The sequence below is a fragment of the Malania oleifera genome, chromosome 7 (genome assembly GCF_029873635.1).
Source record: "Malania oleifera isolate guangnan ecotype guangnan chromosome 7, ASM2987363v1, whole genome shotgun sequence".
NCBI classification, from domain to species: domain Eukaryota; kingdom Viridiplantae; phylum Streptophyta; class Magnoliopsida; order Santalales; family Ximeniaceae; genus Malania; species Malania oleifera.
The window spans coordinates 107,510,569-107,526,485 of record NC_080423.1 but is presented as its reverse complement, the minus strand read 5'-3'; the positions used below and the strand labels follow the sequence as shown (position 1 = coordinate 107,526,485).

The 15,917-nt window shown below is 38.3% G+C and overlaps 1 protein-coding gene across 1 annotated transcript; it reads right to left on the bottom strand.

The window, feature by feature from the left end:
• Nucleotides 1-60: 60 nt before the first annotated feature.
• On the bottom strand, nucleotides 61-10,940 carry LOC131160564 (uncharacterized). Its single transcript, XM_058116377.1, has 5 exons — nucleotides 10,837-10,940; nucleotides 9,799-9,920; nucleotides 9,501-9,666; nucleotides 356-414; nucleotides 61-270 (listed from the first exon to the last, which is right to left on the bottom strand). The coding sequence occupies exons 1-4, from the start codon at nucleotides 10,870-10,872 to the stop codon at nucleotides 364-366; spliced, it is 375 nt and encodes a 124-aa protein (XP_057972360.1). The 5' UTR covers nucleotides 10,873-10,940; the 3' UTR covers nucleotides 61-270; nucleotides 356-363.
• Between the last annotated feature and the right edge of the window lie 4,977 nt (nucleotides 10,941-15,917).

The window sequence follows — 15,917 nt, the reverse complement described above, 5'->3', positions numbered from 1 at the left end:
AAATCCACAGGGCAGACCTAAGTGTAATGCAATGGAGGTAAGCACCCACCAAAATTTCAAAAAAAACAATATAATGTAATGTATAATATATAAGTTAAAAATATACCAGTAATGTCATTATTCGACGTCCATGTATGGGTATGGGCTACAATTGTCAACATTGTCACCTTCAAACGCAATTTAGCTTGAAGGGGTTTTGCAGAGAATATAATATCCAGAGACCTTGACGGAGAATAAGTTGAATCATCCATCTCAATATCGCAAGAGGTTCTGCACAGAATAAGTTGAACCAGACATCTCAATCACTGGTTTAATTTCTTTCATGAAATCTCCAGATGTGATAATGGATGCTTACCAAATCATCTATTCTTGAAGGAGATCGAATGCCGAAATGCATATATGCTGGAACAAGATCTGAAAACACAAATTCAAGCTAGCAGCCTTATGTAATCAATTAAGCACGCCTGAACAATATATAATTTTCCCTGCAAGATTGAGTGAGGACACAAATTGCAAAGGAAAACTGTAGACATAAACCTTCATTGACATGAGGGATGGCGATAAACTTCCAGAACAAGGGAAGGGTTAAGAAACTGAGGGCCCATTCATTCACAGGAAACTGTTCTCAACTGGCATCTTAAGTTCTCCAAAGATTTACAAATATTAACCTTGTATTCCACCTTAATTTCCAATGTTTTACGTTAAAAAAAAAATCAAAGAAATTTGAACTGTTTTCTAATTTTTCTGCATAACTATAAACTTGGACTGAATAGGAACTCGTTATAAGCACTTGATTTACCTTTCCAAGGTAATGTAAAACAGCATTTTCAAGCTTCCCATATACAAAATACAAACCATCCTCTACAGCAAAACATAGAAGACTCCCTAAAAGCAGCCCTGACAGAGAGTGAGGAAAAAAAAAGAGGCCATAAATGATTGCAGGTATTTGTATTACAAAAATGATGAAATAAGAAACGAAAGAGCATAATTGAAAATGCTAAAGCAATGCTTTTGGGTATACTGTCAACTGTGGCAATAACTCATACAATGCCTTGCAAACAACTTTCCATCAAGTGGGCAAACAGCAAGCAATTCAGATGGCTGACACATTAATCTTTCTGCTCTCTTGGCGCTATTACATTATTATTGGTTTGGTTGCTGTTTACATTACTTCCTCAAAAATACAACAACAACAAAACCAAGCCTTAAGTCCCACTATATAAATCCTTTTCTGCCAATTTATGCAATCATGCACCATTTCTTTTGACAGATTTAGGGCCCTATTAAATACTTACTCACTATCTCATTCAAAATTATTTTAGGTCTAACCCTACCCCTTCTACTGCACCCCACAGTAACTAACTCACTATTTCTTACTAGCGTACTATGTGGCCTACGTTACAAGTGTCCATACCATATGAGTCGTTCCTCACTTATCTTCTATAGGAGCTACACGTAACGTACCGCGAATACGTTCATTCCTTAATTTATCTTTCAATGTTATACCACTCATCCATTACTGAAATTACATTTAATATATTCTGTTTTATTCCTACTTATCATAAAGCCTCTAGATTGCAAAATTTTTCTCCATAATTCTAACTCAGCCTCTAGTATGCCTGTAGTTTCATTAGTTAATACAATATCATCCGCAAAAAAACATACACCATGGAACCTCATTTTGAATCCTCTTAGTCAATTGGTCCATCACTAAAGCAAAGAGATGAGGACTTAAAGCAGATCCTTGATGTACACCTATGGTAATCGAAAATTCTCTAGTTTCTCTATCTATAGTCCTTACACTAGTCATTACCCCATCATACATATCCTTAATGACATCGGCATACCTACTACATACACCCTTTTTTTCTAAACCTACCATAGAACTTCCCTAGTTATCCTATCATATGCTTTCTCTAGGTCAATAAATATCATATGCAAGTCCCTATTCTTTTCCCTAAACATTTCCATTAATCTCCTTAAAGGATATATAGTTTCTATGGTAGATCTCCTAGGCGTAAAACCAAATTGATTTTTTGAGACTTTGTTTTTAACCTTAATCTTGGTTCAACTACTATTTCCCAAAGTGTCATCGTTTGACTCATAAGTTTAATTCCACGATAGTTATTACAATTTTGAATATCTACTTTATTTTTGTATATAGGTATTAAAGTGTTTTTCCTCCATTCATCTGACATTTTCTTAGTTTTTATAATTGTATTAGATAAATTAGTTAAAATTATAATTCCGTTATCACCTAAGAATCATCAAACATCAATTGGAATGTCATCCGGTCCTATAGCTATCCCATTTTTTTTCTTTTTTAGTGCAAACTTAACTTCATTAACTCTAATTTTGCGGACAAATCTCATATTTTTAGTCTTTTCCTCATTTGTCAAATCTAAGTTTAAGTCTTCTATTTAATTTTCATTAAAAGACTTCCTAAAGTAACTTCGTCATCTTTCTTTAATGTCTTCATCCTTAACCAAGACAATATCATCCTCACTTTTTATAAATTTTACATTTCCTAAGTCCTTACTCTTCCTTTCTCTAGCTTTTACTCCCTAAAAAATCTACACCCTATTTACAGCTTTATTGTTTCCAAGTCCTATACGCAAAATTTCCACAATTCTCTCTCATTATTTATGAATTCAAGGTATTTATCCATGCTATGCACATACTAATTGAACCAAAGCAACCCCACACTAGCTCCACATACAGTCTGGAGTTTTAAACTCTTGAAGGCACCATGATAAAGGAAGATATAATTGACGCAAGTACTTCCAATGGCTAGTTTTAAACCATTGTTGTTAGATCCTATGGCTAGTCCATAACATTATACTATTGACAGATGGAATGGAAGGGGCAACTCTTTTGAAAAGACAAGATTGTCCCTCCTCCCAAGTCTGTTCTTTTTCTAAACAAATGAGTCTATTTTTTGTTCTCAACACCCTGAGTTAATTGATATTATACAATTACTTAAAGCTGATTGAAAAGGGAGTGTTAAAATTTTAAAAATGGATGTCTGGTCTAATCTAGATTCGTTTAGAAGTTTATCTGGCAGAGGATCACCTACATCATTTAGGTCACCCATTCAGAATACTTATTTTAGGCATAGATTTAGGAAGCTATGCATGTATTAGATTTTTGTTTGTATTGCGTAATTCCTGTTATGTTAGGGTTTTATGTTTCTATGTGTTTTAGTAGTAGATATAAGTGCTTAGTTTGTGAGTTGTATAAGAACAGTTATCAGATTTGAGTACGGAATTGCTCGCCCTCTCTCTCTCTCTTCCCCTTCCGCCTTCCTCCTCCTTTCTTCTTCTTTCTTCTCCTCCTTCCTTTCTCCTCTTTCTGTCTCTCCCTCTGTTCTGGCTCTATGTTCTGTCCTGCAGCCTTTTTCATCCTCCTTCCTCCTATCTTCTTCTTTCTTCTCTTTCTCCTTCCTTTATCCTCTTTCTGTCTCTCAGTCTCTGTTCTAGCTCTAACTCTGCTCTGTCCTGCAGATGTTCTCTTCTTCTCCCTTGTTCTTCTTCTCTACTTCCCTATGTTTCTCTCACTCTATTCTCTCTCTGTTTATTGCTGTTCTGCATACAATTTGGTACGAGTCAAGAAACCAAAATCACCACGTGCCAAACTGTTTATTGCTTCATCACCTGCAACTTTCCGAGAAAAATTATAGTCGTGCCTCTCAATTTTGAACACTAACTTTCAGGAATTACTTCATCACACCTCCATCAACATCAAAGCAGACACCACCAAAGGTCCTCCCCTAAAATTTCATAGCCATCCAACCATGAGAGAGGCCCCACGAGCAAACTGAAGATGCTCCAGCTGTCGTCCCTTCGAAATCCCTAACTTCCTGTTGTTTTTTCTTCGGACTGTCACCACCACTGAAAATCACCACCCTTCGATCTACCACCAGCTGGAAGATCACATGCCGCCACTGGTAACACACGCACCCACACGCCGATGACACACCTGACACAGTTCCAGATTCTCCTGCATCTTCCAGACTTGCAACAAATTGGTTTCACCTACGAGATTTTAGTTTTTGTTCCAAAGATTTTGACCTGCGGCGTAACATTTTGATCCCAGACATGATATTTTGCAAACCTGCTCAATATTTTGATCACGATTGCTAGAGATTGGGCTGCCACTCTACCATCACCATTTTGGAGAGTCAATTGTCACAGCAGCATCAAGATTTAGACTCCATTGCTGCATTTTCCTGCTAGTGCGAGATTCAGGCATACTGTTTGTAAGCTGTTTGTGAGGATTTGAGGAATTGGAGTTATCTGGAGAAATTTGCATGAATAAGCTGACTCATTGCGAGTTGTGCTTAAAGTCTTTGGTAAAGTAACCAAAATTCTCCCATTTATCTTGTTAAATTTTTAAATGATTAAGAAAATTAATTATTTTCAAATTCTAGTTTCTTAATTCCATTATAAAAAATAAAAAAAAATGCCCTCTTCATTTGAGTTGCTTTGGTTGATTCACTGCTTGAATCCTTGTTCATACCCATAGTATCAACAGTTATAACAAACCCAGGTAAATATTCTTTTTTTCTGTTTTGCAACTTTCTGTTTTGTAACCATTTTTTATTCTCTTTTTTTATTCCCTCTGTAAGTGTATATAAAGAGCTTCGCATATGAATAAAATTAACACTGCACAGCCACTGTTCATTGGCTTCCTTCATGGTATCAGAGCAGTCGAGATCCATGGAGCTATCCTCTTCTTCTTCTATCCCTGCATCTCCCTCAGCTTCTTCTCTCTCTCACATCATCACAACCAAACTCACCACAAAAAACTATCTTCTCTGGAAAGCTCAGATTACAGCATATCTATGGGGCCAAGATCTCTTCTCCTATGTTGATGGATCAACCTCCTCTCTGTCGGAATTTCTCCCTGACTCTGCCGGACAACCACCCAGATCTAATCCTACATACTTGGCCTGGCGATGCACTGATCAGCTGGTTCTCAGTGTTCTGTTCTCCTTACTCTCTGACTCTATTCTTGGCCATGTACTCTCTTCCTCAACCTCTCGAGATCTTTGGTGCTCTCTCTCTACCATGTTCTCCTCTCACTCAAAAGCCAGAGAGTTTCAGGTCAGATTTCAACTCACCAATCTTTCTCGCGGGGACCTATCCATCTCAGACTTTTTGGCAAAGTTCGGTGTCTTGCTGATTCCATCGCTGCAACTGGGAATCCATTTTCTGACAAAGAGCTGGTCTCATACATTTTAAATGGTCTTGGTCCCTCCTATGAATCCTTCGTCACTTCCATTACCACCAGAGCTGATCCCGTGTCCACTCATGAACTATATCAACTACTTCTCATCCATGAAAATCGTCTTTCCCATGTCTCCACAGTCACACCTCAGTCTTTAGAACTCTCTGTAAATTTCACCTCTGCTGCTGGTTCACGAGGTCGCCCCTTTCATCGTGCTAGTAGACATGGTCATGGCCGTGGGAGACATTTCTCTCACAATCATGGAGCTCGCAATACTGTTAGCCACTTATCCCAGCAATTCTCCACCGCTCGCCCAACATGCCAGATCTGCAACAAGCTTGGGCATATGGCACTTCAGTGCCGAAACAGATTCAATCATGCCTTTCAATATGACTCACCTCATGGCAACTTCTCAGCAAATTTCACTGCCTCAGATTCACCTTCAGACAATATATGGTATCCTGACTCTGCTGCCACTCACCATATTACCCATGATTTATCGAATCTGAACCTCTCTGCTGAACAACACCATGGTGCTGACACCATCAAGGTTGGAAATGGCTTGGGACTTCCAATTCACAATTTCGGTGACTCCTCTCTTTCTCCTTCTTCTCCCTTTATTCTCAAAAATCTCTTCATGTTCCATCTATCACCAAGAATCTCATTTTAGTCCTTCAATTCTGAATTGATAATAACTGCTTTTTTGAATTCCATTCTTCTCATTTTTCTATCAAGGACTCGCAGACGAAGCAAATCCTCCTCACCGGGCCAACTCGTGACGGACTCTATGTTTTTCCTCCCATTCCGCCATCCTCTCCTTCCACTTATGTCAGTCAGCACACCTCCCTCCAACAATGGCATCATCGACTGGGTCATCCCTCCTTAGCTCTCGTTCGTCGCGTTCTACACACCAACTGCTTGAAGTATTGCACCTCTAAAGGCTCCCTCTTATGTCCAGCTTGTCCCCTTGCAAAGTCCCACCAACTCCCCTTTCCCCCCAGTCAGACTGTCTATCAGCGGCCCCTTGCATTAGTTTGTTCTAATCTTTGGGGCCCATCCCCCTTTGTATCTCGTTTGGGTTACAAATATTATGTTTCTTTTGTTGATCACTATTCTCGTTTCACGTGGCTATTTCCTATTAAACAAAAATCTGATGTCATTCAAATATTTTCCAAATTCTTACCCTTTGTTGAGCGACTGTTTAACACGAAATTAATTACACTCCAAACTGATGGTGGTGGTGAATTTAAACATGTATCCTCTGTGTCAAAAATTGTGCATTCAGCATCGTCTCTCTTGTCCTCACACTCATCAACAAAATGGACTCATTGAGCGAAAACATCGCCACATTGTTGACACTGGGCTTACTCTCTTGGCCCAAGCGTCACTTCCCTTCACTTATTGGGCTGATGCCTTCAAGACTGTTGTTTACTTGATTAACCGTCTTCCCACCCCCACCCTAAACCATCGCTCCCCTTTTTCAATGGTGTTTAATCATGACCCTGATTACAATTTTTTGAAGGTCTTTGCTTGTCTCTACTGGCCCAATTTTCGCCCATATCTCCCTAACAAATTTAATTTTAGGTCCACTCCTTGTTTATTTCTTGGCTACAGCTCCTCTCACAAGGGTTACAAATGTCTCAATCTTTCAAATAATATACTCTACATTTCCCGTGATGTCACCTTTGATGAATCATCTTTTCCTCTCGCTCACTCTCAGCCCACAATCCCTACCCAGCCCACCTCAACCCCTCCAGGCCCTTTACCCATTCTTTCTCCCTCTCTTCTTGGCCCAGCCCCGCTATTGCAACCTGTCACCCCATCTTCCGCCTCATCTCCATCTATACTTGGCCCAGCTCCCACCTCAAGCCCTAATTCATCTTCCCCGAACTCTTCAACTCATGTTTCCCCCTCACCCTCCAACCCCCCTGTTGCTCCACCCATCCTCATCCCTCCTCGATCTCCCATCATCACTCGTTCCCAAACTAATTCCTCCCGCCCCAAAGTATTCTCTGATGGCACCGTACCCTACCCAGCTCGTCAATGCCTCCTCACCACAGTTCCTATTCCCGACGACCCCTCAAGCTACACAGTCGCCTCAAAATTTTCCCAGTGGCGTGCAGCAATGGCTCACGAATTTGATGCTTTAACCCGCACTTGTACTTGGTCGCTTGTCCCACCAGATCCCTCTTTCAACATCCTTGGTTGTCGCTGGGTTTATCGAACCAAGACCAATGCCGACGGTTCTTTTCAGCGTCGTTGTGTCTCAGCACTGGCCATTACGCCAACTTGACATTGAAAATGCATTCTTACATGGAAATCTCACAGATGATGTTTACATGCAACAACCTCAGGGTTTTGTGGATCCTGCTCATCCTACCTATGTCTGTAAGCTTCACAAAGCTCTCTATGGATTAAACCAGGCTCCAAGGGCTTGGTTTGATCAGCTCAGTTCTTGGGTTTTCAAGTTTCCAAAGCTAATCCCTCCCTTTTCATCTTCAACACCCCAGCTGCTACAATTTTTTTGCTTGTCTATGTTGATGATCTTGTCATTACTGCATCAAATTCCTCAACTATTAACACACTAATTGCTGCCATGAGCAAGGCCTTTCCTGTTCGAGATCTTGGCAATTTATCCTTCTTTTTGGGCCTTTGAGATTGATCAAACTACGGCTGGACTGTTCATTTCCCAGCGAAAATACATCAACAACCTCCTCACCCGCAGCAACATGCTCCAATGCAAACCCATGTCCTCACCTATGGCCGCTTCACTCAAGCTCTCCAAATTTGATTCACCTGACTTTGATGATCCAATCCTCTACAGAAGTCTTGTTGGAGGTCTCCAATACCTCATCTTCACTCGGCCAGATATCTCCTTTGCAGTGAACAAACTTTGTCAATTCATGCATTCTCCCAAACTTACCCATTGGAGTGCACTCAAACGTGTCTTACGATATCTCAAGGGCACCATCAATCATGGACTATTTTTTACCTCTCACTCAGGCCCTGTTCTTCAAGCTTATTCTGATGCCGATTGGGGTGGCTGTCCAAATGATCGTCGATCAACAAGTGGCTTTTGCATTTTTCTTGGCAACCATCTCATCTCATGGGGCTCTAAGAAACAAAAATCTGTTGCTAGATCATCTACTGAGGCTGAATACAAATCCTTGGCATCCTCTGCCGCTGAGCTAATTTGGCTCCAATCTCTTCTCAAGGAACTTGGCATATTTTTACCCCAAGCACCTACACTCTAGTGTGACAATCTTGGTGCTACTTACCTCTATGCAAATCCTATTTTTCACTCAAAAACGAAGCATATGGACATTGACTACCATTTTGTTCGGGATCGTGTTGCTGCCAACAGCCTCAGAATTTCTTTTTGCAGCACCAACGATCAACTTGCAGACATTCTTACCAAGCCACTGGTTTCAGACAAATTCCTTCACTTTACAATGAGTCTCAAAGTGGTTGACACCCCTTTGGACTCGAGGGGACGTATCAACAGTTATAACAAACCCAGCTAAATATTCTTTTTTTCTGTTTTGCAACTTTCTATTTTGTAACCATTTTTTATTCTCTTTTTTGATTCCCTCTGTAAGTGTATATAAAGAGCTTCGCATATGAATAAAATTAACACTGCACAGCCACTGTTCATTGGCTTCCTTCACATAGCCCCTTGTAATATTATGTAAGAGCATCACATCATGCACAGTAAGTTGAATAGCCTGATGTGTGTGCATTGTGGTAATTTTAGAGTTCATATAACTTGAAGTCAAGTTCAGTCCTTCTTCATATCATTGTACCATACTGCTTATCCATGGCCAGCTCCCCACCGAACTTGCACATAGACCGATCATACACTCCCCAACTCTGTAGATCAGGAATTTAGCCATCTCACTGTAAAATTTGCCCAAGTCCTAAGTTGTTGGGTAAATGCCCAGTCAGTTAGGCACCCTAATGAGCCCCCATATTTCGGTAGGGTGAGCCCAGGCCCCAGAGCATTCTTCCCAGCCCAGAAGTTCCTACAAAAGCCCAATAGGGTGAGTCAAGTACTCAAGCAACTCGCCCCTAGGTCACCTAGAAAACTGATGTAGCACAAGATGCAAGACCATGGATAGATCCTTGTTGGAGAATAATTCAAAAGAATTGGGACAAGGATTCTCGGGTTTTGTAGTAATTTATTATGCGTTTAGTTTAATTAGTATAATATTAGGTGCATTTGGGGGCTCATTTGTAAAACAGTAGCACATCCTTGACACAAGGCACCACACCTGTATAAGCTGGGAATGAACCATTCTGGTCACGCTTGTGTGCTGGACCAGACTGAATCTGCACCTGTAGTAATGTGATGAAGGGCCACAACCCCACATCACTGCAAACTTGGAATTTAACCAGAAAAAATCTGAATTCAGTAGCAAAGTCATATACCAAATGTACCTGCCAGCAAAACATTTCAACCACATAGTAACTAGTAAGTTTGAACAGGCCACAACACACAACCACCTTATAAATCAGCAAAAATTCAGACCAGCATGCCAACCTTTTCATGTTGAAGGAATAAAATATTACCTCATGAAATAAGCAGCCCAGTAAACAATATGATGGAGCAGAACCAGACTTGTCTCGGTCCTGGCTCTATAGGGTAGGGTAGGGCAGATAGAAAATGAGGCAGTGCAGAACCATTCCATCCGCTGACTTGTCTCATTAGAAGAAACAATAAAACATCATTTTCCAGCAGGCCTCACAATTAAATACCAGAAAAAATGCAACAATGTAAAATCTGTCTCCAATCACATGGAAACAATGCATTTTCAAAATTTAATTTGCCTTGTAGGAAAAGCCAGGCATGCTTTACACAGTTACACTGTTATGAAACCCTATATGAACCAATAAAGCCCAAATTTTAGCAGAAACTCTAGCAAATTAACAATGCAGTCTAACATGTGAATCCTTTCACCAAACACCTGAATAAATTGCTTCTTCAGAGTTTTAAGATTTTACAAAAATTCAAACATGCTTTACACTTTTACAAAAACATATGGATTCATGCACCTATTCCAAATCTTAGCAGAATCCTAGTTTTTCATATCTTTTACATGTACATGGAAACAATGCATTTTCAAAGTTTAATTTGCATTGTAGGAAAAGCCAGGCATGCTTTACACACTTACACTTTTATGAAACCCTATACGAACCAATAAAGCCCAAATTTTAGCAGAAACTCTAGCAAATTAACAATGCAGTCTAACATGTGAATCCTTTCTCCAATCACCTGAATAAATTGCTTTTTCGGAGTTTTAAGATTTTAAAAAATCCAAACATGCTTTACACTTTTACGAAAACATATGGATTCATGCACCTATTCCAAATCTTAGCAGAATCCTAATTTTTCATATCTTTTAATTAAAAAAATATTTCAATATGTGCAGGCCGACTACTCAAATATCAAGCTTAAGTACTTGATAAGCATCCCAACCTAAAGACACGCACACTGCCTTTCGATGACAACCCCATCAAGTTGAACATGAGGCAAGTCCTTGGAGTCCAAATTAACTAATTTCTAAATTTTCACTGAGAGAATGGCATAATAAATAAACAAAACCTTACTCGAAGCGAATTACAATCAATTGATCCACACGGCATCACCACATCACTCTAAATTGACATGCCAATTTGCAGCAGTTGTTCCAATTTCAATAAACACAAACGCCAGAGATTAAACAAGCAGAAATATAGAGAGTTTCGCGAAGCATCGACGCGCTTCGCAGCCCCTGAACTTCGAGGCATGACGAACATCCAATCGCGGGATCCGTTTCGAGCTCCAGCTAGGGCTCGGGTTCGATGTCGACGGGGCTTCTTGCTCGGAGACGACGGGGTGTCTTGCTCGGAGACGACGGGGTGGTGAGTGTGGCTTGGCGAAGAGAGTCGCGCCTTTTCCGCGCCTGACGGAAAAGCTAGAGCTAAAGCCGTTTCCGCTGGTTGGCAATCGCCAGGCGTTTGAACGGCCGGAGGCGCTCGTAGGTTGCCATTTTTCATTTTTTGCTCGTGAAATGGATTGTTCATTTTCACTGCCCACCTGAATCTTAAAAAACAATATTTTAGTTTTATTACATCGCCCCATCAAATTAATAAGTCTGTACTATTTGTACTGTCTTTTATTTTAAAATATTTCAACATTTTAGATGGTTGATGCAAAAATTTCATTTCAAAATTTGAACTCTTAAGTAGGAAAGAGAATTAAGGTCATATGTCAGTTCAAGATAATTAAATCTTTTTGAAATTATAAATATTCGATCAACAAAGTCAAATGAATTTACAATTCAAATATTTGTTAACAATGATGAAAATTTTTTTCCCCTCTCTTAAAAAGTACAAAACGATTACCTAGCTAACCATGTACAAAGATCTTTTCCATTACTTATCCAGAACATCTCTCTCTAGGGATGGATTACACCTACAATCAATATTTAATTTCATGTCTCTTTCCACTATTTCAATATTATATTTTTTTGTTAGTTAGCAAATAGAGATATTTTTATAGATTTTCTAACTTAGATAGTTGTATTGCAATAAATAGCAAAGGATTCTAAACCTTCCCTTTCACTGCCAATCATATTTCCTTTTCTCGGCAGATGCAAAAATCAGGATAGTCATAGAAATACAAGATTTTCGATCACTTATTTTAATATTTCTGAATCTCACAATTGAATATTACTACCCACCTATGTATTGGTAATAGTATAGATGCATAAGTCGATTCTATGGGTTCTATTTATTCCCTTTCTTCCGAATATCGATCATTTCGTCAAATCATGTCTAGTTGTATTGCAATAAACCAAATGTTTAATTTAGCTTGTGATATGTTACTAAAAGATAAAATTTTAAAAATGGCAATCAAAACTCACTTCTTGGTTTATAGAAGTGTGATTGCACAATTTAAGTGTTGTTTGACATATTGATATGTTTATATTTATTTATTATTACATAGGAACTCCAGCTGCCAACGAGCCCTTCGGACCCCTTAGTACGGCACCAAACCTACGGATCAGTGTCCTCTGCCCTCAAGTCTCGCTGATTAGGGTAAAGTCCAAATACGAACACGACTTATGTGCATTAGTTGACGTTCGGCCAACCCGACCCCCGGAACACATCTCCATTACCATCCACGGTCCCCTCTAGCTCACAGAGAACTCTCACCATCTATGGTCCCCACTAGCTCACAGAGCGAACTCTCACCATCTATAGTCTCCACTGGCTCACAGAGTAAACTCTCACCATCCACAAGTACCACTGGCTCCGTGACTGTTTATATTTATTTTTTATTATTATACAATATATAAACGAACAAAATGTCAACAATAATATATTTATATGTTTGCTATTTTTTTTTATTTTTGTTATATGTTTGTCATGTTCATATTTAAAGATTCAAATTATTTTCATTTTTACTCATATTTAGAACTTGGTATGGCGAATTAGTAAAATAGCATTTCCATTGACTTAAAGTGTTGTGATACAAAATATTTTTTAACAACCTGCTATATTATTGATTAATAATCTAACAATCAACCTAAGCAGAGAAGCTACAATCATATAATCACAACCATACGCAAATATAATACAATAACGTACAATACCAGAGTGCTAACATACTCCCATAGTATAAATACACAGTTGTATCTCCCAAAAATACCTCATCTGAGACTATAACCATACAAAGAAAACCTTCCCCAAAATACTCACTCTAACAACAAGCAGTACTGAAACCCCTCTATCTACGAATTTGAAATGCTCGCCTTACTGGATCACCTGAAAAATATAAGTTAAATGGGATGAGGCGACGCTTAGTAAGAAGAAACATGTTATTGCTAGTGTGTGGCAAATGAGCTACATGCTTGCAAAATCTGATTTAGAAAAATACCATAAATAACATAACTAAGTGAAACCTGTATACCTGCTGCAAAATACATTATAACTATGTTGCTTAACATAAACTAAGTTTCTTGAATATCTTATTCATACTACTGTTAATAACTATAAGTATGTCTATTTTCTGTAAATCTACTCTTATATATATAATAAATGAGAAAATTCCCTTGATGGATAACTGAAGTCATGAATTAATCCCTCATGACAAGGTTGTGTGGCCCAAAGGCGGGACTTAACCTAGCTAGCCAACTAGGGTAAGTCAACGGAACTCCGACAATCAGATTGTGCCCCCTTAACCAATATCTGATGGGGAGTCTGTCCACAACATAGGCATGACCGACTTCTGTATACCACCTATTATCTGAATAGGGGTTGCACGCTGAACTGAATATAGCTATTGTACCATGCTCTATTGCTGAATATGGTCCATCAGGGTCTGATACTATATACGTAACTGATACTTCTAAAATACTGTTTTTACCATGATTTTGTAACAGCTGAAATAACAATAACATAATCTATACTAAGTTGAATAAACTGTAATAACTGAATATCTGGTATGTCAGCATAACTGAATAACTGAATTTGTTAATTAACTGTATGAACTGAACGTTATGGTTTTGAAATGGCTATATCATAATATTCTAAGAAATATTGTAAAATACGAGTTTCTGTGCGTGTGTTGAAAATCATGGTATTCTAAAAATTATGGAAACCTTGTACTGGGCTAATAATAAACTCATGCCACACCATTAAACATTAATATTTTCAAGCTCTGAAATCGCATAAATAATATGAATAATAATTTGCTGAAATATATATAATTTATACTGAATCATAACAGGTTTGCCTAACATAGCATGTTTCCCTTACCTGATTCTGGTTAAAACCTCCTACTATAATGGGTCCTACACCCGCAGGGCTTCCCACTCAACACCCTAAAAACCATATATCTTAGAACAAAATATTACTTTTTCTACGTCTACTGCATTTCCTATAACTGCTAGAAAGCCAAATTTCAACGAAAAGACCTTACCCTGAATCTGGGATGAAATCCAATTTCGTCCCATCGACGATTCGCTCTGACAGACTTAGGGAGAACTTCCCCAGGAGCGTCGTGGTGGCCTCAGATCATCGATCCGGCGAACGACGGGGCCAAAATCGAAGAGAGATGAAGGAGGAGCCGTAGGGAGAGAGAAGAGAGAGAGTTCGCTGAATTTCTGCATAAAATTATGTTTTCTTATAGGTTTAAAATGCCAACCATTTAAATTATGATTTCTGAGTCTAGGGCTATTTTATTAGTTATGTATATGTGAAAATGGACTGATGAAAGTAAAAGATTTTTCAGGATAATTATATAAGAAATTAAAGGTATATTTTCAGTATATGAATGTTAAATGCAGGTTGACTTATTATACAGGAAATATATGAATTTTACTGCTAAATTGTGTGGCATGAGTAAATGAAAATTTTGTATTGAATTATGTTATGTGTATAAGATACAATTTATACAAGAAATGCAACGAGAATGAAAACGTTATATGAACTATGCTGCATATAATTGTTAATGCAACCATGTAAATGATGACAGCTAAAAGGAGTTGCAGACTAACTGATGACAGTTAAAAGGAGTTCTAGCAACAGATTTAGCACATATCTATGTGGACTAACTGTTGTACAGCTAAAAGGAGCTGTATTACGAATGCATGAAATAAAATGAAAGGGAAATGAAATTGAATGAAATATGAAATGTGAACAATGTAAAATGGGAAAGAGCCACGTAAAGTGAAATGCTATGAAATGTCAAAGTTAAGAACATGAACAAATAAGAGTTGCAAGATAAATGATAGATAGAACAATATATTACAGTAGTATCAGTATGTATACTAGTATAACATGGTACGAGTATGAGCGGGGCAAACTCTTCGCCCGAGGGTTTGCTGAGAAAGGCAAGTGCCCTAATAGGTATCAGATGTAGCAGTAGACTGTATGACGTATTAGGGCAGAGGGAAATTACTTGTATGGGCTGGTAAATTTCCTTATTCTTGGGAGCCTTCGCTGGTAAACCTTTGTATGAATAGTATGAGTACAAGATTACTTTTTCGCCTGAAGGCTTACTGAGTAAGGTTAGTACCCTGATATGCTTCAATTGTGACCATTGGCTGCCTAAAGTATAGAGTAGAGGGGTGTTACTTGTATGGGCGGGTAATCACCCCAATTCTTAGGTATTCTCGTGGGTAAAATAGTTTGCATGTGTATGATCAGGCTTAGAAAAGGATTTTAGAAATTAAGTTAATGATTTGCAAATGATGAATACATATGTTATTTACAAACCTTATATTGGACACACGCTATTTTAATATATTGTTTCTTCCCTTACTGAGATGTGTCTTACTCAAATACAAATCTATATTTTTCAGGACCTTCACGAGATCAAACCTAGAAAGCTCGAGATTATTATAGTATTTTTGGATATAAAAAAGAAAAAAAGGGGTATAAACTATGATGATACTTTTGGGATGTATAAATTTAAGTTTTAAGTTTTATGTTTTGTGTTTTAAGTCTTCTGAGAAATGGGTGGTTGTGCATACTGGATGTTGGAGATATGTATATATGTGAATGCAAGTTGATGAATGATTTATTATGGAATGTAGATAGATGTAGAAAAACTCTGGTATTATATTGATTAAGGATTGTAGTTATGTTTTCCGCTACGTAAATGATAATAGAATTTCAGGTATCAGAAAAATAAATGGATG